This window comes from Anabrus simplex, chromosome 8 (genome assembly GCF_040414725.1).
Source record: "Anabrus simplex isolate iqAnaSimp1 chromosome 8, ASM4041472v1, whole genome shotgun sequence".
Classification (NCBI taxonomy): Eukaryota; Metazoa; Arthropoda; class Insecta; order Orthoptera; family Tettigoniidae; genus Anabrus; species Anabrus simplex.
Window position 1 is genome coordinate 45402222 of NC_090272.1, and position 24837 is coordinate 45427058.

General features: G+C 41.9%; 1 protein-coding gene across 1 annotated transcript in view; it reads left to right on the top strand.

Moving 5' to 3' along the window:
* Oatp26F (Organic anion transporting polypeptide 26F) overlaps positions 1-24837 on the top strand; it is a 717049-nt gene that overhangs the window by 645522 nt on the left and 46690 nt on the right. Inside the window, exon 8 of the mRNA XM_068228964.1 lies at positions 11374-11616. Coding sequence (XP_068085065.1) covers positions 11374-11616 — 243 coding nt within the window. The remainder of the gene's footprint in view (positions 1-11373; positions 11617-24837) is intronic.

Here is a 24837-nt window from a genome sequence, read left to right on the forward strand (position 1 = left end):
AAACTTTAAATAATAAGCCCTATTCGGTGTTTTATGTAGATTTTCCTTGCACATGTACAATTTATACGAGGGTTGTAAATAAAGTAGTCCGGACACTCGCAGGAAATCGGACATGCGCAAAAAGGATAAGGGAGAGGTCAGGTGGCGCTGTTGTTGACGTGTTGTTTGCATTTGACGGGCATCCAGTTGACAGTGTTGTTGTCGTTGTGTGGCGTTGAAGTGAAGAGTGTCGATTTCACCGCTTTAAAGCGTTTCTGGATTAAAATCGAGAGTGTCCGTGGCAAAACTGCATCAGAATGTTATCGAGGATTACGTGAAGCCTGTGGAGAGAATGCATTACAGTATAGGACGGTTGCCCGATGGGTCAAAGCGTTTCGTTCGGGTCGGAATGAGACTGCAGATTTGCACTGCACAAGTCCACCGTCCATTCCTCAAGATCAAATTGACATCGTGAGTGGTCTCGTCTCCATAGACCATCGATGGACTGTCCGGGAATTATCCGTAGAGGTTGGTCTTAGTCATCAAACAGTGTGGCATATACTGACGAAATTACTTAACATAAGAAAAACTGCGTCTCATTGGGTTCCACATCAACTCATCGACGTACACAGATGGCAATTGTAAGAACTGGCTGGCATCCACCTGGACAGATACCGAAACGAAGGAGACGCATTTCTGCATCGTATTGTCGCCATTGGGTAGAGGTGATACTCCCACCTGGCGCGTCCCAGGTGGCGGATAGGGGTTCCTAACCGGCTTGCCGGCGGACTTGGGAAATAAAATACCTCTCGCGGACCAAACATACAACCCACTGTGGGTGTGGGACGCAGACGAAGAATACACCCATGGTATCCCCTGCCTGTTGTAAGAGGCGACTAAAAGGGGCGACCAAGGAATGATTATATTAGAACCATGAAACTCCTTGTGATTAATACCACCACGCGGGGTACACCATGGGTCACTTTTCCTTGCGTAACTATGTTACGTACCAAATAGGTTTGCGATTAGTAGCAAACGAGACCGCGACGGCTTTTACGGTACCTGTGATTAGTAGCACTATAAAAGCGACACCATGGGATGATGGAACCCATGGTTCTGACTTGCCTATGATTAGTACCCACTATATGAGGAACACCACGGGATAGTACGAGTCCCTGTGATTAATACACTTAGGTGATGAACACCATAGGTTTGCGTTGCCTGCCAATGGCGGCGCAATGTGCGAAACACCCTAGATCTGTAATACATGTGCGAATTTCATTACCTGTGAGTAGTACCATAATGTGTGGAATACCGTGAGTCTACGTCACTCTTGATTAGTACCGCAACACGACAAATACCATGGTTCTACTTTTCTATCAGCCGGGCTGAGTGGCTCAGACGGTTAAGGCGCTGGCCTTCTAACCCCAACTTGGCAGGTTCGATCCTGGCTCAGTCCGGTGGTATTTGAAGGTGCTCAAATACGACAGCCCCGTGTCGGTAGATTTACTGGCACGTAAAAGAACTCCTGCGGGACTAAATTCCGGCACCTCGGCGTCTCCGAAGACCTTAAAAAGTAGTTAGTGGGACGTAAAGCAAATATTATCATCATCATCATCATCATCATCACTTTTCTATCGATAAGTACCATTATGAGGGGCCGATGACTTGGATTTTAGACTCCTTTCGACTACAAGCATCATCGATTCAGTATCGTGCTACAGAAGCAGTCCCTTGGCCAGTAATACTATTGTTCTACGCCAGCTTCTGTGCATGTTAGGCACTGTGGATCGGTTCCACTGATCGTTTTAAATTCATATCCATCCATCCATTCATTCTTCGTCCTCACGTTTTGAATTGTGGTCAGAGGAGGATTATGGGTTTTTAATTTGTCATTTCATTTCGTCTCATTTCGTACCATTAGGGGCCGATGACCTAAAGAACAAGCATCAATCAGTCAATCAATAAGCATTGTCGCCATTGATAAGACTTGGGCACGTACGAGCCTGAATTAAAGCGTCAATCGAATGAATGGCGTCACCCAGGTTCGCCACGTCCACAGAAATTTCGACAGGAACCCCGTCGGGTGAAGCTTATGCTGATTGTGGCATACGAATACGAGGGTGTTATTCTTACGCTTGGTATGACTGAGGGACAAGCCGTCAACAGTGACTAGTATTGCGATTTTCGGGAGCGACATCTGCCTCCGGCTATGCGGCGCAAACGTCCGCGTTTATTGTGAGACGATCAACCTGTCGTGTTGCATGACAACGCACGTTTTTAATGTCGCAAACAATGTCAAGCTCTTATTGCAGCGGTGGGATTAGGGGGTCTTGGAACACCCTCCGTACTCACCAGACATGACTCCTTGTGACTTTGACCTGTTTCCGAAGTTGAAGGAACCTCTCCTAGGCCGCCGATTTCCTGACGTGGCGTCTGTACTCCGCGCAGTAGGACGCTCCGTCGCTGTCATCAACAGAGAACGCCCTGCCAACGGTCCCCTACGACTTCCCGACATTTGGCAGACGATAATAGACTTTGTGGTTGACTGCATTGAAGGAATGTAATGCAATTGTACTTGTTTGCGTTCTACTTTATTTACAGCCCTCGTATTCTTTACTTGTTGTTAACTGTAGATTTGTGTGTACTCGTACGTTGCCATTAAATGTCACACATTGGTTTAAAAATTAATACTGTGAAAGAACGCTTTTAAGCCGGTCTTAAGTCAGGCGCAGATTTAGCAACATCGCCTCTCAAAGCCCATTAGAATTCACCCGCGAAGGTGCCTCATTGGCTATCTTCAGAAGCTGTTAAAATAACAACGACGCGAGATATCGAATCTTTTTTTCACATTTTTTATCAGTACGACCAATCCCCTAACGCTTGCATACCCGGTCCACGTTGTTTCCGATGACACTGTATATATGCTCAGAAAAATGTCAAATCCGAAAGACTGTAGCAGAGAGTAGATTAATGGGTTTTGTCGTTAATTGCTTGTATAAGTGTGCAAAATTGGAAAACAAGTAAGCATCCACTTAGGTTTGTAAGTAGAATACGCACTAGTGGTCTTAATCTTTTGATGAAGCCTGTGCCAGTACTTTAACCAAGATTGGCGCGTTACACCGCAGCTACCAGCCCCTGTTTGGCTAAGGTGGTTGCACACCTGTCTTTCACCTCTGGGAGTTCGTCTCCGACGATCCATATGAGTTCTGAGCTGGACACAGTGGAGGCTTTCTCCTAGACCTACTGTATATAACCCCTGACGTCATTTTATAAATCTCGCCTCATCGACAAGTTGATTTCATATGTCCATGGGAAACCCCGGATAACCCTATAGATCTCCGAACAAACGTCGTTTGACTAGCTCATTGATTGATTTTTTTTTTTTTTTTTTTTTGCAATTGGTTTTACGTCGCAGCGACGCAAGTAAGTCTTATGGCGACGGTGGGATACGAAAAGCCTAGGAGAGGGAAGAAAATGGCCGTGGCCTTAATTAAGGTACAGCCCCAGGATTAATCTGATGTGAAAATGGGAAACCACGGAAGACCCTCTTCAGGGCTGCGGGCAGTGGGATTCGAACCCACTGTCTCCCGGATTCAAGCTCACAGCTGCGTGCCCCTAACCGCACGGCCAACTCGCCCGGTGATTGATTGATTGATTGATTGATTGATTGATTGATTTATTTATTTATTTATTTATTTATTTATTTATTTATTTATTTATTTATTTATTTATTTATTTATTTATTTATTTATTTATTTATTTATTTATTTATTTATTTATTTATTTATTTATTTATTTTCTGTGATTTACACTTTTAAATGCACAAAATGCTGGAATGTTACTTTTGTGTGGTGGTGGTGGTGAGTACTCTTTTAAAGGAAAGTACGACTAAGCAACCATTCGCTTTCAAGACTAATCAGAGGAAAAGTTGGAAGAATTCTGGACCTTCAGAAAATTAGGGTTTCGGAAAAGAAATGGAAGGGCACGTAGGCTATGAAATGAACGACGGGCAAGGGATTCCGTGAAAGTATTCTACAGGGTCAGCTAGAGGAACCATGGTCACCAACCCACACTTCCAAATTGAGAGCCCCCAGTTCACGTTCAGTCACTCGTTTGTTACGACATGCGGGAGATGTTCTCTATCGCCACCACCCACAAAGGATGGAAATGGGAAACCACAAAATATCATCTTCAGGGCTGCTGATGGTGAGATTCGAACTCAAAATCTCCCGAATGTAAGCTTACAGCGACTCGAAGCGTTCACGCAATTCACTCAGTGGAAATATATTTTTCACCTCTTCTATTTACTCTATTTCTTTCTTTCTTGGTTTCTTGCTTACTTGCTTGTCTGTTTTTATTCTTTCTTTCTTCCTTCCTCATTTCTTTAAGTGCGGCCAGTATCCAGTATTCGAGAGATAGTAGGTTCGAATCCCACTGTCGGCAGCCCTGAAGATGGTTGTCCGTCATTTTCACACCAGGCAAATGCTGGGGCTGTACCTTAAGGCCAACCTCGCTTTCTTCCCACTCCTAACCCCTTCCGGTCCCATCGTCGCCATAAGACATATCTGTGTTGGCGCGACGTAAAGCAACTAACAAAAAGGAAAAAAAGAAAAAAAGGATGCGGGTGCGGATGAAGTACGTGCGGATGCGGATGTTATTTTGTATATCCGCGCAGGGCTCTATTTATAACGCGATCCCCTATTTGGCTGCTACTGATTAATACGCAAATCTGTCAAAGTTTTTTTAACAGCTAATTGGTAGACTTCTTAAAAGTAAAAACACCATTTCATGAATGGTGATGAATGTGTATTAGACTTGTAACATTTGGTTTAAGTAGCATTTGTAATTACAGACGCACATTTTTTTTCCTAAATTAAGCTTTATAGGGGAATTAAGGGCAAAGAAGAGAGACATATGGAGTGAATATTACTCGACGGACGCAATGATCTATAAAGACTGGCAGGGAAGAGGATACGATTGGTGGTGGTGGTGGTGGTGGTGGTGGTGGTGGTGGTGGTGGTGGTGGTGGTGATTATTGTTTTAAGAGGAAGTACAACTAGGCAACCATCCTCTATATAACACTAATTAGAGAGAAAAAATGGAAGGGATCCGACACTTCGAAAAATGAAGATATCGGCCATAGGAAGATAAGGGCCACGAAGGGCGTGAAAATGAAAGACTCCCTAGGCCTCCATACGTAATACCGTCGGGGTCGGAAAAGAACAAGAGTTGACCAAGGGAGGTCGAATAGGATAGATGAAAGTGAGGAGCCTGGCACAAGTAAGTGGAAGCAATGCCAGGACTCAGCTAAGGGCCCCGTGGTTGCCAACCCACGCTCCAAAGTTCAGAGCCCCTGAGGCCCCTTCTAGTCGTCTCTTACGACAGGCAGGGGACACCGTGGATGTTATTCTACCGCCCCCACCCACAGGGGGGAAAGAGGATACGAGCTCAGACATTTGTTTACACGCTTCGCCATACATGGCTTTCATTACATGTTGTGTAAAACCAAGAAGTTCCATCAACCACTCACGGACTGTGTTAGTGAACGTTGTGGCAAGATCAGCGAAAAATACCATGCTACGAATTGTGCTTGCCGGTACGAATCTCTGAGAGCCTTTTTAAAGATGAAAAATGTTATTCTATTATCAATGTAAATTGATTTTTTGGCTATTGGCTGCAATAAAATGTATTATTATTAAATTTAAGGTTCTTAAAGGTGCATCTCCCTCCTTAAACATTCCATAACCTCTAATCCCCGCCTGTTGCCATTGCTTGATGGATGCAATATTTGTGTATCCGTCTCTTGGCAGAGGCCAGAGCAAAGTGTAGCTTCCAGCGAAGTCCCAGTCTCATCCATGGCTGTGACAATATGGAAGCTGCTGGGGTATGGGTGGTGCTGAGTAATAGCATTAGAGCACAACTAGTGTCTGAGTGTTATGAAAGGTGTTGCTCATAGGAGCAGTCGTGCTGCAGTGGCACCTTCTGGTCCAGTGAGGAAAGCAATGGCAAACTACCTCACTCCTCATCTTGCCTAGTACGCCTCATTTGGGCTCTGCCATTGGTTTTTGCAGTTTCCCTATAACTGCATAGCCTTTGGTGGTGCTATTTGGGGATCCAACCAGCCTCTGGGCTGATGACCTAACAGACAACCTCTAATCATCATACCTTCATCAGATATATCAAACACGTTATTGTAAGAACATCTCCGTTGAATTAAAAAAATGATTGAATAGAGATTTGAAAGCACTTAAGCTGACATCCACTAATTCTCCCACAAGTTTGCTTTCGCGGTGAATAGGAGAGACGTTCTACCAACAAAAACAGCCTTATTTCTTCGAACTTTCCATTTTCTTTGAAAGTTTGTTTGCCTCTTCAGCCAGATGTCGTCAAAATTAGAAGAGGGAAGCTATCATTAGTAACGCATTACAGCTTGGAATTGCTCCACGCAGTAGGGTACATAATTAGAAAGTCAGATTATGTGGCGGATGTTCAGCCATTTAACAGAGTTCGAAAGATATATTACTACCAACTTTCTTTAAGATTGCTATATGATTCCTTAGTGTATTCGACTATTTTTATATTAATAATATGGAACTGCTGATTCAGTGAAACTTAGCATGAAGATTGCGGTAGATAAAGTCCTAGATATCAGTCGGCTCTGGTGAGTGTTGAATAGCAAATTTGCTGTACTGATATCTTTCATAGTCCTGTCTATTGCCATAACCCAGAGAAAACCGTGTGAAGGCTGGCTGGATCGTACCCCCAAAATATTCAGTAAAAAATTAAAATAATTTAAATGTTTTTCATTATATACTTTTAAACAGACTGCTTTCACTAATAAAAGCGTAGAAATTTCTCCCATTGCCATTGGTGTCAGTTTTCCTCCATGATTTAATCACTTATGATGGCATTACGAGGGATGTAAATAAAGTAGTGGCAACGTAGTCCAGACACTGACAGAAGATCGGACATGCGCAAATAGGATATGGGAGCGGTGAGGGGGCGCTGTTGTTGTTGTTGTTGTTGTTGTTGTTGATGATGTTGACGGGCACCCAGTTGGGAGTATTGTTACTGCGTGGCGTGGAAGTGAAGAATGTCCATTTTTGAGCATTCTAAAGCATGTTTTCAAAAGGTGATCAGCGTTCGCGGATTAAAATCGAGGTTATCTATGTCAAAAATACATCACAATATTATCAAGAATTACGTGAATCCTGTGGCGAGAAGGCATTACCGTATAGGACGATTGCACGATGGGTCAAGGCGTTGCGTGCGGGTCGGAGTGAGGTCTTGGAACACCCTCCGTACTCACCAGACATGAATCCTTGTGACTTCGACCTGTTTCCGAAGTTGAAGGAACCGCTCCGAGGCCGCCGATTTCCTGACATGGGATCTGTACTCCGCGCAGTAGGGCGCTCCGTCGCTGTCATCAACAGAGAACGCCCTGCCAACGGTCCCTTACGGCTTCCCGACATTTGGCAGACGATAATAGACTTTGTGGATGACTGCAGTAAAGGAATATAATTCAATTGTACTTGTTAGTTCAATAAACATTGTGTACTATCAATATGCCACTACCTTATTTATGGTCCTCGAATTTGAAACAGACTGATTTCACGAATTGTAGACATTTCTGGCGTTGCTAATAACGTCATTTTTTCTCTGATAAACTGTCCTTTTCATGTCTATTTTTAGTCTACTTTCGTGTATTCCTAGATAAAATACGGACTTTTGATTGAAAGTCTTTCAATACGACAAAGAAGTTGAAAATTAGGCGATTATGAATGAGGTATGAATGGAGTGATTCACATTCAGAGCTCACTTTCTACAACTCTACCTATTACATTAATCTTGGGAAACACACAGATACAGAACGTACCAGCATAACACATGAAATTCCTTCGTACATGAAAGGTTAGAAATGCTGTCCGTTAACTTTGAGACCGACTCGTTGGCTGAGGGCTCCGGGTTCGATTCACGGCCGGCTCGAGGATTTTAACCGCCTCTGATTAATTCTTTTGTCCCGGGGATGGGCGTTTGTGTTTGTCCCAACACTTTCCTCTTCATATTCACACAACACACTACACTACAAACCACCACACGAACTCGCATAGTGATTACATCCCTCCACATAGCGTTGGCGTGAAGAAGGCCATCCGGCGGCCCTAAAGCTGGATAAATCCGTACCAAGTGCCCAACCTGTTAGACAGAGAAAAGGCCAGGCATCATCATCATCATCATCATCATCATCATCATCATCATCATCATCATCATCATCAGTAGTAGTAGTTCTCTTTTCGGGGAGAAAAGGTGCCAGTACTCACTATTGCAGGTACTATCACAGCAACTTCTACACTTTTACTCGTAACATACACTCCCATATATAGGGTGACCCAAACGTCCGTTAACATTTGACGAGGCAGTACTTGACGGAATATTGGTGGTAATTGACACACGTGATTGGCATGACATGGGATTTTATTGACACCAAAATCAACTACACAAAGTGACCAACAGATGACGCTGGACACTAACACGTCAGGTACAAGTGGCCACACGTGCTTGACATGACATGGCGTTTTATTGACACCAACAGAATCGCATCATCCCAGGCCTGGCCAGAAACATTTGTTGGAAGGGACGACGTTTGCAGGATGCTGCTCCAACCCTATTGCTACAAATGTGAAAGATATCTTGCGCACATCGTTCGGTGAGGATCGCGTGCTGAGCCGCCACTTCCGTCATGTTGTCCTCCCCGATCCCCCGATCTCAGTCCGTGTGATTATTGGTTGTGGGATTACCTGAAGTCACAAGTCTACCGCGATCATCCGACCTCATTATGGATGCTAAAAGATACAGTAACATCCGACGGCAATTTCCCACCATACCTCCGGATATACTGCACAGTGCTGTTCACAACATTGTTGTTCCTCGACTACAGGCATTGTTGATGAATGACGGCCGACATGAGCACCGCAAGGGAGGGGGGGGGGGGAAGTAGGGGGCTTACCCCCCTGGAATTCTAGAAAGGTTGATGTTCAATTGTTTAATATCATACCAGATTATTTCATAAACTGAACTTACTAACAGTCATCTAGCTTCTGTTATAACCCAAACTTTCTGTAAACTATTTAATGTTGCTGACGTTATATTGGTTTTTATATTCAAGAAAATTGTTAATGTGCCCCCCCCCCCTGGAAAAGATCCTGCGGGCGCCCATGATGGCCGACATGTTGAGAATGTGTTATGAAGAACATCGCCTTTGCTAAACGTCGATTGTAATGCTAAATTATTGCTTGTGCATCGTATGAAGCGCCGTCTGGTGGTCATTTCGTGTACTTCATTTTGATGTCAATAAAAGCCCATGTCATGCCAATCGTGTGTGTCAATTATTACCTCTCTACCTCCAAAATACCGTGAAGTATTGCCTGGTCAAATGTGAACGGACTTTTGGGTCACTCTACACCTTCGCCGTTACCAATCTCTCTCTCTCTCTCTCTCTCTCTCTCTCTCTCTCTCTCTCTCTCTCTCTCTCTCTCTCTCTCTCTCTCTCTCTCTGTCGCCATTTTTATAGAAACTGTCTAACGTTCTGGTCATTGATTATCAAAATCTGCTGCCTTTTGACCCCGTGGATCTTCGGTCTTGGTTTCGTAATCATCTTCACCACATATTTGATCATTTCTGCTCCTTCAGCCTTTCTTATTTTACTCATTTTGAACAATGATTGCATTGATTTAACTTTTAATAGATGAATTCAAAACTCACGTGACTACCTACCTGCAGTTTGCAGAACTGATAATCTGACATGGGGAAGAATCGGAAGTGAACACCAACTTTCTGATTCCGGCTGCGTTACCAAGCTGTGAAGTATGTGAAACATGTAAGCATGCTACAGACTTGCGGGAATCACAACTAAAAATTCAAGTCGTGAACATAGGACCATCTGCAGGAATATTTATAAACTTTTTTTTTTTACTTTTTCTGCTTTCAATTCGCTTTACGTCACACCGATACAGATAGATCTTATGCAGCAATGGGATAGGAAAGGGATAGGAATGGGAAGGAAGCGGCCGTGTCCGTAACAAAAGGTACAGCCTCAGCATTTGCCTGGTGTGAAAACGGAAAACAACAGAAAACCAACTTCAGGGCTACCGACAGGAGGCTCGGACCCAGTATCTCACAGCTGCACGACCCTAAGCTCTCTTTACGCATTGGCTTATGTTTTTCAGTTTGTATTTTACTCGTTGATTGTTTTCTTTCTTTTTATTTTTATGAGAATTTATTTTCCTTCATTTGTTCAGCTTTGCGTTCATTCTTCATTATATATGTTCTCCAAATAAGCTATCTAGCTTAGTTATCTTTGATTTTATAATAGAATATTAGACTATATTTCTCCTATGTGTGTATTATCGTGTAATTTTCGTGGTTAAGTGTAAAAGAGGGCCATGAGCCCTAACGTCGCCACTGCTAAAATCAATATATTTCTGTCAGTAAAATGCAATTCTTTTTTTTAATGAGAAAATAAGGTGCCTATACTGCCCACCGTTGCATACCGACAGAAAAAATTCACAGTTATAGCCCTACAGTCATGTAACTTAATGTTGAAAACATCCTAGAGATATAAGCTACGAATTTTAGGTAAATAAAATATAATAAAAGTATGAGAATATATTATTTATTTATTCCCAAAAAATTACAATCCTTTTCTTAATCATCGTTATCCGGTCAATTAGATTAGCAGTTCGCCTTTCTCTACCACTACGAGCGCTAATGTGAGTCAATGCAGAGTTTCACTTAAGCACCACTACGAGCGCTAATGTGAGTCAATGCAGAGTTTCACTTAAGCACCACTACGAGCGCTAATGTGAGTCAATGCAGAGTTTCACTTAAGCACCACTACGAGCGCTAATGTGAGTCAATGGAGAGTTTCACTTCAGCCGTTATAACTATATTCGATGTGGACATTTTCAGAAAATAACAAAATGCCTGAGGATATTGAACCAAAGAACACTTTACAGGAATAGTTATGCAAATAAGTTAATTTGCTAGGATTTGAATAAAAAGAAAGAAAACGAGTAAAGAAACAAGCGATTTTAGGCTTTTTTCCGGAACTGCGTTTAGTTCGGAGGAATTTTCGAAATTTGCATTTTTAGTTTTATAGAGCTATCCAAGACTCACAATTTGAAATATTTCCGGGACTTTTACCCCTTCAACTTTCGCACAATTAAGGAAATTGCTTAATTTTACGTTTTTCGTAGTATGGGGACCTCTAACTTGTCTGCTAAGACATGTTTTCAACATTAAAACACTAGTCATAAAGTGTTATTATTGTTCTTACTTCAGCCCCCATTGGCCCCGTGGACGATCTGATGACGATACGTTTTACTGTTCTAGGTGCTGCAGCTATTCAAGCAGACCGAGTGTCGGAGGCTCATGGCAACACACGCACGGAAACATTCAGCAAGATCGTAGAACTACCTCGCGCCTTCAAGAATCTCATCTGCAACCCCACGTTCTTCTTCCTCAACATGGCTGGAGCTAGCGAAGGTCTTCTCATTGCTGGATTCGCCGCCTTCCTCCCCAAACTGATCGAAAATCAGTACAGTGTGACAGCGAGCTCCGCAGCGTTACTCATGGGTAAGTACTGCAGCCCGCCTGGAATGGTCGCCAATGCTCCTTAGATTGTATTTGTTACTCTCGTCCTTTGTGATTTTTGTTCTAAAAGCGCCCATTAAAAAATCGAAAAAGTGGAAATACGAAAGAATTTTTCCTACCTTTTTCTTACTAACTTTGCTCGTCCTACAATTTGACCAGTGTTTTCTTCGCTAATACTTTTTTGTTGCGTTTGAATACAAATCCTCCAATGGAACTCGTTCCAGGTTATGAGTTTTCCTGTTCAAATGTTTTTTGCTACATTGTAATATATTTTCTCTTAACAGGTTGAAAGGGAACACTAATTTGTAAACCATTTTGAACGAAGATCACTTGGTTGTAGATTTTTTGCAATTCGTTTTACGTCGCATCCATACAGTTAGGTCTCATGGCGACGATGGGATAGGAAAGGGCTAGGAGTGTGAAGGAAGCAGCCGTGGCCTTAATTAAGGTACAGCCCCAGCATTTTGCCTGGTGTCAAAATGGGAAACCACGGAAAACCATCTTCAGGGCTGCCGACTGTGGGGTTCGAACTAGCTATCTCCCGGATACAAGCTCACAGCTGCGTGTCCCTAACCGCACGGCCAACTCGCCCGGTAGTTGGTTGTACATAAGAAACTGCTGCTTTTTTCCTCTTATCTGGCCTCTTTCGTAGTTACCTGGCGTCGGTGCTTATGTGGATTAATCTTAGTTTTACGGCCGGATGCCCTTCCTAGGAGGATGTATCCGTTACTCCGCGTTTCCATGGTGGATAGCAGTGTAATATGTTGTGTGTTCATGAAGATGTGCATTAAGACCATCATGAAGAACATTCAGATACCGAACGTGATTAAAATCTGCGGTTCGGCCGGGAATCGAACGCTGGAGTCCTCTGAACGGAAGGCCATTATGCTGACCATTCATCCAAGGAACGTGACTGGTTGTAAATTCGAGGCTGACATTTAAAAATCGATAGATTGTTGCAGACCCTGAACTCTAGAGAATATCATTCAATTTGCCAGACTGTTGTAATTCGCAACTGTGAATATTCTAATTAATCTTGCCAGCCCATTAGCCCATTAGAAATTTAAAAGCCCACCTCCCGCCGGGAAGAGGGGTTTGGTTACAGTTGCTGGTCCCGGTGCGATTTAACGCTCCTCACACATCCTTTAAGTGCGAAGATGAATTTTAGTTAAGGATGTATAATGTAATAATGCAGTTTTAGAGAATATTGATTTTAGTTAATGAGTAGATTGAATTTTTGAGGAGTAAAAAATTGCCAGTGGGTGACCACGCCCGATATTCCTTAAAAGTATTCGAGATTGTATTTAGTTATTAGGTAATTAGTGAGTATGCCAAATGAGCAGTGAATTTTAATTAGATCCCAGCACCGGTGTCGCTTTAGCGATCCTCACCGCGGCTGTTTAGGGGAATAAGTATAGGTATAGATTGTTGTTGATAGTAATAATAATAATAGTTGTAATTTTTGTATTGGCATTTGTATGTAATGGACTGTTTATGTGAGGGTATTTGGCACAATCGATTTCGCGCCATTGTTGGCCATGGCTGTGGTGTTTGTTTTTCCAATTTGGTATGTTTCAGTTGAAAGTTGGGAGTCTGCGTGGTTACCCATCCAGGGGCTGACCGTGCCCGCTGCTTGTTAACGGTATATTTGGCCGTTTCGACTTCAGCGGGCCCTATCACTGTTGTTGGCACGAGGTTGTTGATAATCCTCGTGTGTGAGTTGGTATTGACACTGTAATATTACGGAAGATTTTTATTTGCATGGGATGCATCAGTATGTGTTCCCGTCCCTGCTTCGGGTTGTATACCGTGGTATACCTCTCGTGACTGGAAGTGAGGACTGTGACTGTACGGGGTGTTGGGATGGATATGATAAATGTTGGGGGGGAGGAATTTTATTTCATTGATATATATTTCCTCAATACACATACGCGTACGTAGGTACATACATTCAAACATGCACACATACGAGGGCGTGGCGTCTACGTTGCCAGTGTGGCCGCCGACAACAAACAGAAAAATATTAGGTAGAGTATATTCCTTATTATGTGTCTCCTATCAACGATCTAAATCCGCCAGATTCCCGCAACACATGTCAGAAAAGATGATTGCTATCTAGCGCGGAAGAATTGAACTGATCCATAGTACGTACCGTTGCCTACGTTATTATAAAAGACCGGGAGATGCCGTCCAGGGACTGAGGAACACTGGAGTTAAAGGCTGGCTTACATGGGCAGAGTAGCAAGGCGAGTAGAGTAGATAGTAAAGTAGCTACGTTACTCTACTCTAGCATTGTCTTGTAGAGTTGACATTGTGAGCTTACATGCGGAAGATAGTGGGTTCGAACTCCACTGTCGGCAGCCCTGAAGATGGTTTTTCGTGGTTTCCCATTTTCACACCAGGCAAATGCTGGGGCTGTACCTAATTAAGGCCACGGGCGCTTCCTTCCCATGCCTAGGCTTTTCCTATCCCATCGTCGCCATAAGACCTATCTGTGTCGGTGCGATGTAAAACAAATAGGGAGGGGGGGGGGAAAGAAGTTGGCATTCGTATCGTTCATACGGGAGTAGAGTAATACAGTAGAGTAGTAGCACTGTGTAAAGAAATGTTTATATTACTGCAAGAGGTTAGTGGAGCGTTAGAAGAAGAAGCAAATGAGAAAGAAGGGAACGGGTAAGAGGCTGGCTTAGTAGGAGAGCTGCACTCGCAGCATCAACACTCCTAGTTCGCTACAAGACCTATCCGTGTCGGTGCGACGTAAAGCAAATAGTGTTTTTTTTTAAAATCTGAGAGAACTTGCGACAGAGGATAAAGAAGAATACGCCGGGCTGAGTGGCTCAGTCGGTTAAGGCGCTGGCCTTCTAACCCCAACTTGGCAGGTTCGATCCTGGCTCATTCCGGTGGTATTTGAAGGTGCTCAAATAAGTCAGCCTTGTGTCGGTAGATTTACTGGCACTTAAAAGAACTCCAGTGGGACTAAATTCCAGCACCTCGGCGTCTCCGAAAACCATAAAAGTAATTAATAGGACGTAAATATATTATTATTATTATTATTATTATTATTATTATTATTATTATTATTTGCTTTACGTCGCACCGACACAGATATGTCTTATGGCGACGATGGGATAGGAAAGACTTAGGAAGTGGAAGGAAGCGGCCGTGGCCTTAATAATGGTACAGTCCCGGCATTTGCCTGGTGTGAAAATGGGAAACCACGGAAAACCATCTTCAGGGCTGCCAACAGTGGGGCTCGAACCCACTATCTCCCGATTACTAGATACTGGCCTCACTTAAGCGACTGCAGCTATCGAGCTCGGTATTATTATTATTATTATTATTATTATTATTATTATTATTATTATTATTATTATTATTATTATTATTATTATTATTAACCCATTGGCTGAATGATCAGTCTTGAGGACTTCGGTTCAGATGGTCCCGGGTTCGATTCCCGGCTGGGTCGACGATTTTAATCGCATCAGATTAATATTCTTATGGCGTCCGGCTCCATGGCTAAAGTATTAGCATGCTGGTCTTTGATTCAACGGGTCCCGAGTTCGGTTCCCGGTCGGATCAGGGATTTTAACTTTCATTAGTTAATTCCTGTGGCTCGAGGGCTGCGTGTTTGTGACGTTTTCAACATTACATTTCATCTTAGGTAGGGCCCCATCCTCATAGACGCGCCTGTCGCCTGTACGGAGTGAACTCGAAAGACCTGCACCAGACCACACGCCATTATTATTAATTCTGCTGGCTCGAGGATTGGGTGTTTGTGTTTGCCCCAACACTTTCCTCTTCATATTCAGACAACACACCACACTACCAACCACCACACAAACAGGCAATAGTGATCACATCTCTCCATGTAGGGTTGGCGTCAGTAAGGGCATTCGACCGTAAAACAGTGCCAAATCCGCTTGTGCGACACAGTTCGCACCTACGACCCCACAGATGTGGGAAAAGCTGTAGAAGAAGAAATGTTGTTGTTGTTGTTGTTATTATTATTATTATTATTATTATTATTATTATTATTATTATTATTATTATTATTATTATTATACTCTTGTGTTGTGTGATTTTAAACAGCCTACTACTTCTACAGTGTACCATATTCTGTAGTTATTTCAAAAGTACTAGACCATTGTTCTATCCTATAATTGTCTAGGAGTGCAGAAATGTTAAATCCGCCACTGTTTCGTAGGCTAGATCCGAATTGTCAAAATGCAGTGGATCTGCGCCTGTGAGTCGCTTTCTTCGCTGCCTCTGACGGGAGTTTCCCCCGGTGGCCAATCCCACGTGACTGATGGCCCCCAGCTCCAATATTTATCTCGTTAGATGCTATCGCATTACTACTGTGTGTTCGTTCTCGATTTCATTACGCCTCTTTCTCTACCACTCTTCTTAGCCACCTCACAGAGAGATCGTCTTTCTTCCGGCAATGTTCTCTCCCATTACTTCCTACTCCAGTATTGTGTCATTTTCCCCATCATTCCGTCGTCAATCGTACGACCTTCTGGTCCCCACATTCAATCTCGTGTTTCAGTCACACGAGTGTACTTCGTCTTCAAAGTCGACAATAAGCATGCACGTTAAATAGTAAATCTTACATATTCAGCTTGGAGGGCGATTAGATCCACAAAAGGTACCACTAAGGGGTTATAGAATACCTAAATTATTGTATATTCCTTATTCCTAAGTAGCCTCCATGGCTCAGGCGGCAGAGCGCTGGCCTCTCGCCTCTGGGTTCCGTGCTTCAAATCACGGTCACTCCATGTGAGATTAGTGCTGGATAAACCGGGTACTCTAGTTTTCCCTGTCACCTTTCATTCCAGCAACACTCTCCAATATCATTTCATCTGTCGGGCATTAATCATTCCCCAGAGGAGTGCGACAGACTTCGGCAGCTATCCTCGCCGCTAGATGGGGGCTTCATTCATTCCATTCCTGTCCTGCTCGAATGACTGGAAACATTACTTATTCCTATTCTGTTATCGCCTAGTTGCCGCTCGCCTGAAAGTGGGGTAAGGGTGCCTGAGCCGGAGTTTACGTATGATAGGGTGGCCAGTTCCTTTCCGCTCCTCCATTCCCTTACCCCCCGCAACCAACAGATAGATAGATAAATGTCTTTATTGGCATAGTTAAGGCCATTGGGCCTTCTCTTACACTAAACCAATTAGTATACATTAAAGTCACAAGTAATACTACCATAATTAATACTAGAAGACACAATTTAAACACAATCAAAATATAACTGAAATAAAATTCCACCACAGTGAGACGTACATACAACAGCAGCAGCATTAATAATAATAATAATAATAATAATAATAATAATAATAATAATAATAATAATAATAATAATAATAATAATATTGTAGTAGCACGATCACTGAAAGGCCAGAAATGCACAGGTCGCTCGCATCCTGCTGTACCTCTTAACGCTCTTTTAAATGACACTGTAGTTGTTATTCCTCTGACGTCGTCCGGTAAACGATTCCATTCTCGTGCGGCAAACACCGAGAATGAACTGTTATATGCGGCAGTTCGATGGTGAGGGATGATGAGCAGGTTGGATGTTTGAGCCCTTGTATGTCTGTAATGAACATTTGAGAAGTAATGGAAACGCGAAGAAAGGTAAGATGGGGAAGATGTAGTAAGAACTCGATAGAGGAGAGACAAAGTATGATAGTTACGACGAACATGGAGTCGCGACCACTCTAATTTTAGGAAATATGGTGACACGTGGTCATATTTTCTTAAATTGCATATATATCTCACACATGCATTTTGAGTGCGCTGTAGCCTTACGGAAAATTGCGGCCTCACGTCATTGAAAACAACATCACAATAGTCAAAATGTGGCATTACAGGAGCTTCAATTAATTTCTTTTTAAGCTTTATTGTTTATATTTAAATAAACAATGTAATGCTGAGTAAACTTTTTGACAGATATGTAAGACATGTGGAGATCAAGTCATGCGTTCGCCCATGATAACACCGAGATTCTTAACTTGTGATACAAAAGGAATTGGAACATCCTGAAGGATTACTCTTGGCAACGGACGTTTAGTTATACTCTTTATTTGACTTTGATGGCCAAGAAGGATTACTTGCGACTTTTGTAGGGTTCAATTTCAAGCCGTGCGCAGCAGACCAATCACTAACAGACTGTAAGTCAATGTTTATAAGTCGATATTTTCCTGAAGGTCTCGTGCTGTAGAGTCTGTGTAGAGTTGAAGATCGTCAGCATACATATGGTAGTTCCAGTGTTTTAAATTTGATAATATGTCATTCACAAAGAGTGCGAAAAGAAGAGGACCAAGTACAGAGCCTTGAGTGACTCCTCGTTTCACGTGGCGCCACGAGGAAGCTATTCCATTATTACTGTTACCGTATTTTTGCGGTAGTTATGCGTGAAAGAAGGTGCGGGGAGGTGAACAGGTCTCAAGCTACGAAAGTAAAATTAATTTAAAATTTAACAAGGTTATATTTTCTTTTCAAAAGAAATAACAAGCATGGCAGGTACAGAGTAGCAAGTCAAAAGGTAGTTACAATATTTACAGGATTTGGGCTTCGCGCCCCGACTTCACAATGCTTGGGCAATCAGCCCAACCTTACTTCAAAATAAGAATTAACAGAGGGGCAGAAAACCCCATTCATGCTCAGGAGCACTTGCTCCAATTTACACCGAAAAGCCTCCTCGAGGCATACAACACTCAATTTTCGAAAAAGAGCCACTCGCTCTCAACTTTAAGCCTCTCAAAGGCCACACCAAACTCCACCTTCAAGTTGTCCTCTCTGGACATAGACACAGGGGTAACATACCCAACCTACTGAGGTCTATTAAATGAAAAAGGGTAATTACATGACCTCTAAAATAACAATTTGAGAGGAGGCGATCTGCACTCCTAATGTATTTGTTTCAAAACCTAATTTGGCTCTAGGCCACAGATGCAAGGGCTAATCCCATACTACGGAGGTGACTTTAGAAAAGAAACAAATTTACATAATGTTAAGGAAGAATAGGTTGAGAAAATAAGTTCACCTCAAAACAATATGAGTGGGAGCTCGAGAGGGTTAAGCACTCTCTATCCCAATATGTAGTTTAAAAGATAGAATAGATACCAGTTTCTTTACATTTTAAGGAAGGTTACATAATGGAAAAACTTCGGACCCACCCCGCGAGTTAAACTGCTGAGCAAGCAAGAAAAGAAGTAATTAATCGGCCATTACCTGGTTGTTGACCGCTGCCGGAGAAAGAGGCGCTTCCCGCCCCCTGCTATGTACTTTACACACTGAAAGATGGAACAGAAGTGGCACAGAGACCCAAAAATCAGCAGTTTATATCCTCTCGCGGAAAGTTCGAGGCGTTTAGGGGAAGAAAACACCCGCCCACAATCACTTTATTGGGTAGGGTACAGCAACATATCCCAGTTGGGGGAAGATACATCGGATTGGTCAGAAATTAATTAAAGAAATTCGGGATTGGCTAAATACAAAACAAGGGGAAAGAGAGGGGTATACAGCCAACTTAAACAATAACAGAAAGAAATTTAACAAGAAACAAACTTTTGAAATAAAAATTTCTCCAAAAAAACAGTTCTTTCACTCCGCACTAGGGTGCACTATAGTTGATCTTCAGCAGTGTCCTCTAGAAGAGAAGGTTCACACTTCTTACTACAAGCAAAACAAAAATACATCGAAAATGACACAGTTCAAAAACTCCAAATTTTCCACGTAGTGACATCTTCTGAGAAACTTGAAAATTAATACCGTCAATAAAGTTCAGACTTCCTCCAGCAGAGGAGTTTCAATTGGCGCACATTTTAAATTAGCGGCGTGGAGGTGTACCGCCCGGTACAATTACCTTTCACACATTGTTGACGTCCGTGAAGATAAGAATGCATCCAAGCAAACGTACTCTAGAAAAATGTAGAGCCTTCAGTTTTACAAGTAAAATGTCAATGTCTACGCTGTAGAAAGCTTTACTGTAATCTTCTATACGCGAACCTTTTCTTGAGCCCTGAGCTCTCTAGTGCTGAATCGGTAGACCTCGGTTATCTTCGACATCCATATTGGCAACCTTTGAAACACAAACTATGCATCGCTATGCGACATCTGGCGTACACTTTACGAACTAGTACTGAAGTTGTTTACACAGCAAAGCCAAACTATATAATTCATGCTAGGAACAAGATTCGCATCGAGAAATGTTATATAATGTATGTGTGACAGAGTTGTTGGCGTAAGATAATAAATGTTTAGAAAATTCATATCGATCGATCATATTATCGATTCAGTTCAGATTTCATTTCCATCCAGTTGGCAGTATAACCGGAACAGTCAGTGCTCCCTCCTTACCCCACACCCCGTAAAAATCGGGCTCAAGAAAAAGTTCGCGTATAGTACTAGTACCAGAGCTGTGAATCGTCCTCTGTCTATTGCTTGTCTAACATCCTCAGTCACTTTAAGTACGGCTGTAGTTGTACTATGTCCTTGTCGGAAACCGGACTGAAGAGGATTAAGGAGATTGTGCGTTCGAAGGTACTCAGACATTTGTGTATGGACTACATATTCTAAGGTTTTAGACAAAACTGATAAAATACAGATTGGAAGATGATCTCCCTCGTTCGAAGGTGTTTTACTTTTCGGAAGAGGTAGCACAATAGCCTTCTTCCAAAGAGTTGGATATGTGGAGTATAGAAGAGAGAAATTGATTATATGAGTTAAGGTTGGTAATATACAATCAAGAATTAGTTTGACCATGTCAGTCCCAATGTCATGAATTCCTTTTGCTTTCGTGCTTATTCTGAGGACTGCTTTTCTGACTTGGAGGGGCGTCACGTGACTGAAATAGAATTTCTCTCTGTCAGGGGTAGGGTGTGTACCGTGGCAACCCATCCAAACCTTGACCACGCCCAATGTTGCTTAACTTAGGAGATCTCACGGGATCCGGTGTTTCAACACGGCTACGGGGAAAGAACATTAATTTGATACATGTATTAGATTTTCCTTGTGGCAACTCTGTTCGTGAGTACTAAACCAACGTAAGTCACATTTTATGAAACTCCGAGCCATATAAACGGAAGTCCACTGTCATTTTATGTTTATGGCAATAAAATAATAATTAACCATTTTAAGTGTAAATTATATTATAGAATGTGTTCAGTAATCAAAATTGCACAAAATACATCAAGAACAATGATGAACATTTATTGCTTTAGTCACAATGCAGCAAAAATCCCCTAGAAATGAAGTTTTCTCCTTTCTCCTGTAAAATGACTAAAATTTGACTTGCGTTGGTTTAGCTCTCAGATACTAACAGATAATAACAATAACTGCCAGACCCTTTATGAACGTTCCTTCTAAGGAAAGCCAATCGCGTGCTGATGAGACGAACAACCACAGAGAAGGTATTTAAAGTTAAAAACTTCATGATTGTTCCGTATTGAATAGAGAAATAAGAAGATGTACAATATTATAGGGAAGGATCCACCTTTCAATACTCCGTAGTAAGTTGAACTAAAAAGTAGTTACAACCTGTTTATTGGGACCGGTTTCAACACATTTCAAGTGTCATCATCAGCCAATTAGCGAAGATCTTAAAACAACTAATATATTGAACACAGGCAAAAAATTAACATTGTATCATATCGTAGCAATTCAGTTAATGTTCAAAACACAATAATCACAGTCAAGAGAGTAAACAGAACATCACTATCTTGCGCCGAAAACAAATATAGCTGAAGTTCATAAGCAGATAGACTCTCTTGACTGTGATTATTGTGTTTTGAACATTAACTGAATTGCTACGATATGATACAATGTTAATTTTTTGCCTGTGTTCAATATATTAGTTGTTTTAAGATCTTCGCTAATTGGCTGATGATGACACTTGAAATGTGTTGAAACCGGTCCCAATAAACAGGTTGTAACTACTTTTTAGTTCAACTTACTACGGAGTATTGAAAGGTGGATCCTTCCCTACAATATTGTACATCTTCACAGAGAAGGTATTTGCTGTCTCCCCGCACGCCGCACCTTTCCATCATAGGCCTTCTCGTGAACTGCCACGTGCTAGATTCACGCTCGCCACGCGTTCTGCTGTGAATCTCTAATGCCTGACATATGTTAAATTTAATGTTCTGCATGGAACAACCATCTGGGAGAAATAAATTTCACGTTTATTGTCCTTAGAAAGCTTTTCCGCGTCGCTTTCACGTCAGGGACCCACCTCCAACGACAACGCAGTAGAGACGTGTCGAAGGATAAAAAAAAAAAAAAAAAAGAAGACATAAAATATCTCCCTTTCTTACACGGCGACGTACTGGGAAGCTTTTAATACATTATGCTGAAACCCCTTCTCGCTAACACATCCTCGGTATTGACAAGCTCTTTAATCGCTGAAAAATAATTGGACACATCAGTAGATTCTTAAGATATGGTTATTAGAATGTGCGAAGCATTGATGGACAGCCATTTTAGATTTAAGCAGGGGCGGAGCGTGTTATTGTTGCAGTGTTGCACCACTCCCAATAATATCACACTTCATTTGTCGTCTTTTCTTCTAAATTTTTAGTTTAATAAACCTGACATATATCCTGAAATATGTTAAAATCAACCATCTTTGGTATTTCGCTGTACTAATGCTTCGTAACGGACCAATAAACGCTGCCGGCTTCGAATCAAACTCAGGGGGTTTGCTTTCCTACAGGAACTCCCAAACGGACAGTGTCGCGCAATGTAGTTCCAGCAGGGACGGGCCTGTATAGCATCAGGTATAGCATGCCCGCCAGTATCGGTCTTACCGAGCTCGATAGCTGCAGTCGCTTAAGTGCGGTCAGTATCTAGTATTCGGGAGATAGTAGGTTCGAACCCCACTGTCGGCAGCCCTGACGATGGTTTTCCGTGGTTTCCCATTTTCACACCAGGCAAATGCTGGGGCTGTACTTTAATTAAGGCCACGGCCGCTTCCTTCCCACTCCTAGCCCTTCCCTGTCCCATCGTCGTCATAAGACCTATCTGTGTCGGCGCGACGTAAAACAACTAGCAAAAAAAGAAAAACAAAGTATCGGTCTTAGCAAATACAGTCATACAGTCATACGCGACACTTCCGGATTTGGCCTTGTTAAAATGGGAGACAATTCGCAAGTGGCGCTCCTAGTGGCGTGACCTGAAAATTCGCGCTAAATTCAAATATCAATGGAAATGTATATACGGAAATGGATAAATAAATTACGCCTAGAAAGAAAGTGTTGCTAAACTATTAACTTCAAAGTTGCTAAAGCAATTCTGGATACATGAATGAAGAATTAATTAACAGGTTATTATTTAAAGACTGAAATTAGACATATAATCAAGATGTGAAATGGACTGCTGTGAAAGATTTATGCATTACTTTTTTAGCTTTAGCATACCTGCCTGAGCTTTCACGGCTAGATTTGTCACATTAGGACACTTGTCAATAAAAATATAGGCACATTCCTTGCACACATGATTCAATGAATTTACATTTAAGAGCTGGACAGTTTTCCTTTTAACTTGAAGCCTACTAACAGAAAGAAAATCTATAAATTTAGCCGCAAAAACATCCAAAATTTCCCTATAAGCAATACTTGAACATTACATTAGGGTAAAGCAGATTAGCATCATCATCACATTTCTTCAATCACCCATATTTTCTTCAGTGCTTGACAACGCATTACGGCATTCCAAATGGGGTAACTTGGAACACAACCAGCCACGCACATATGCGTTTGCATTTTCCTGAATTAAATCAAAACCCACAGATCACACCAACAACAACACATCGGTATTGAAGGTTAACTGCTGCATCAATACAACAAACAATAAAATAAGCTTATTATATTTTAAGCCAGTTAAAGTATGGGTCGCGCAGGTAAGAAGTTTGGGAAGTAGGTCTTCTATAAAAATATCTTTGTAACTGGAAGAATATATATGCAAACACAGTATTTACTTACATTTTCTTGTTACGAGGGAAACGGAAGAAAGACCGCGAATCCTTCTGCACTCCATAGTTAATGCAGCCGAACGTAGCACATATCTTTCCACTCATACTGACAGGAGATATAAAGAAATGACACACACTACTATTTACTTACGTCAACTTAATGCAAACGCATAAATAACCCCAACAACTTCACAAACAAATACACGTGCTCTTATGACAGAATCAGTAACTCTCAGGTCACTCCGCTAGACAGAGCTCTAATCGCTGTCCCTCGATATCTCACAGAGTGTCGCGTATTGTCTCTAGTGTATTTGAGGTAACTAAAAACAAAACTATAATCGTTACATAATCGATATGCATTACATGCAACTTTTCTTGTACTTTTCCCATCACTCCAGAGACACATGGACGACAACCGCTGCAGAAAGGAAGAGAGCAGAGAACAGAGACCTTCGAATTTTGGTGTTAACAATCAGATGGCTCGATGGCATCATAAACGATTTGTTGTTATTTGACTCGAAAAGGAGATAAGTTAGATGGTCACGTTCAGAGACGTGTGGGAGTTGTTCATTTAACTCTGGAAGGAGATGTATGGTAGGGTGGACAGACATCTCTTATTTTACAGGATTGTCCCTTATTTCCCAGAAAAAGAAAATATACGGGACGCATACTGCCCCGTTTTAAAATACAATGTTAAAATGTTATTTATCACAAAGCTCTGATGTGTATTTCTCATTGTGTGTGGCACTAAATGTAACAAACAAGCGAGACAAGTTACGTAAAATGTAAAAATGGCAAGTTATAATCCTGTACAGTGAACATTGTTGGGTTTCTTTTTTCTCAACACTTGAAGCTTTTATGTGCTGGTATTGGGACGCTTCCATTTTACTTTTAATTATTTATTTTATTTATTTTCATGTCAGTAGCACAATATAGATTACACATGCATGTTACAAAACTAAATAAAATACTTGAAATTACAATATTTACATTAAATTATACAGTTATTTACAAAATATCGGCCCAGAATTTGGCCACGTTGACAGCACCGATATTGGCCTGTGCTAGATCAACATGGCATAGAGGGCAATTAATAACATGCCTCGTCGTTTGTACCACGCCGCATTCACATAGGGTCTGACCTCCCTTCAGGAGGCCCCATTTGTTCATATTGTCCTTGGAACTTCTAACGCCTGCTCTTAGTCTGTTCAGTGACCTCCATGTAG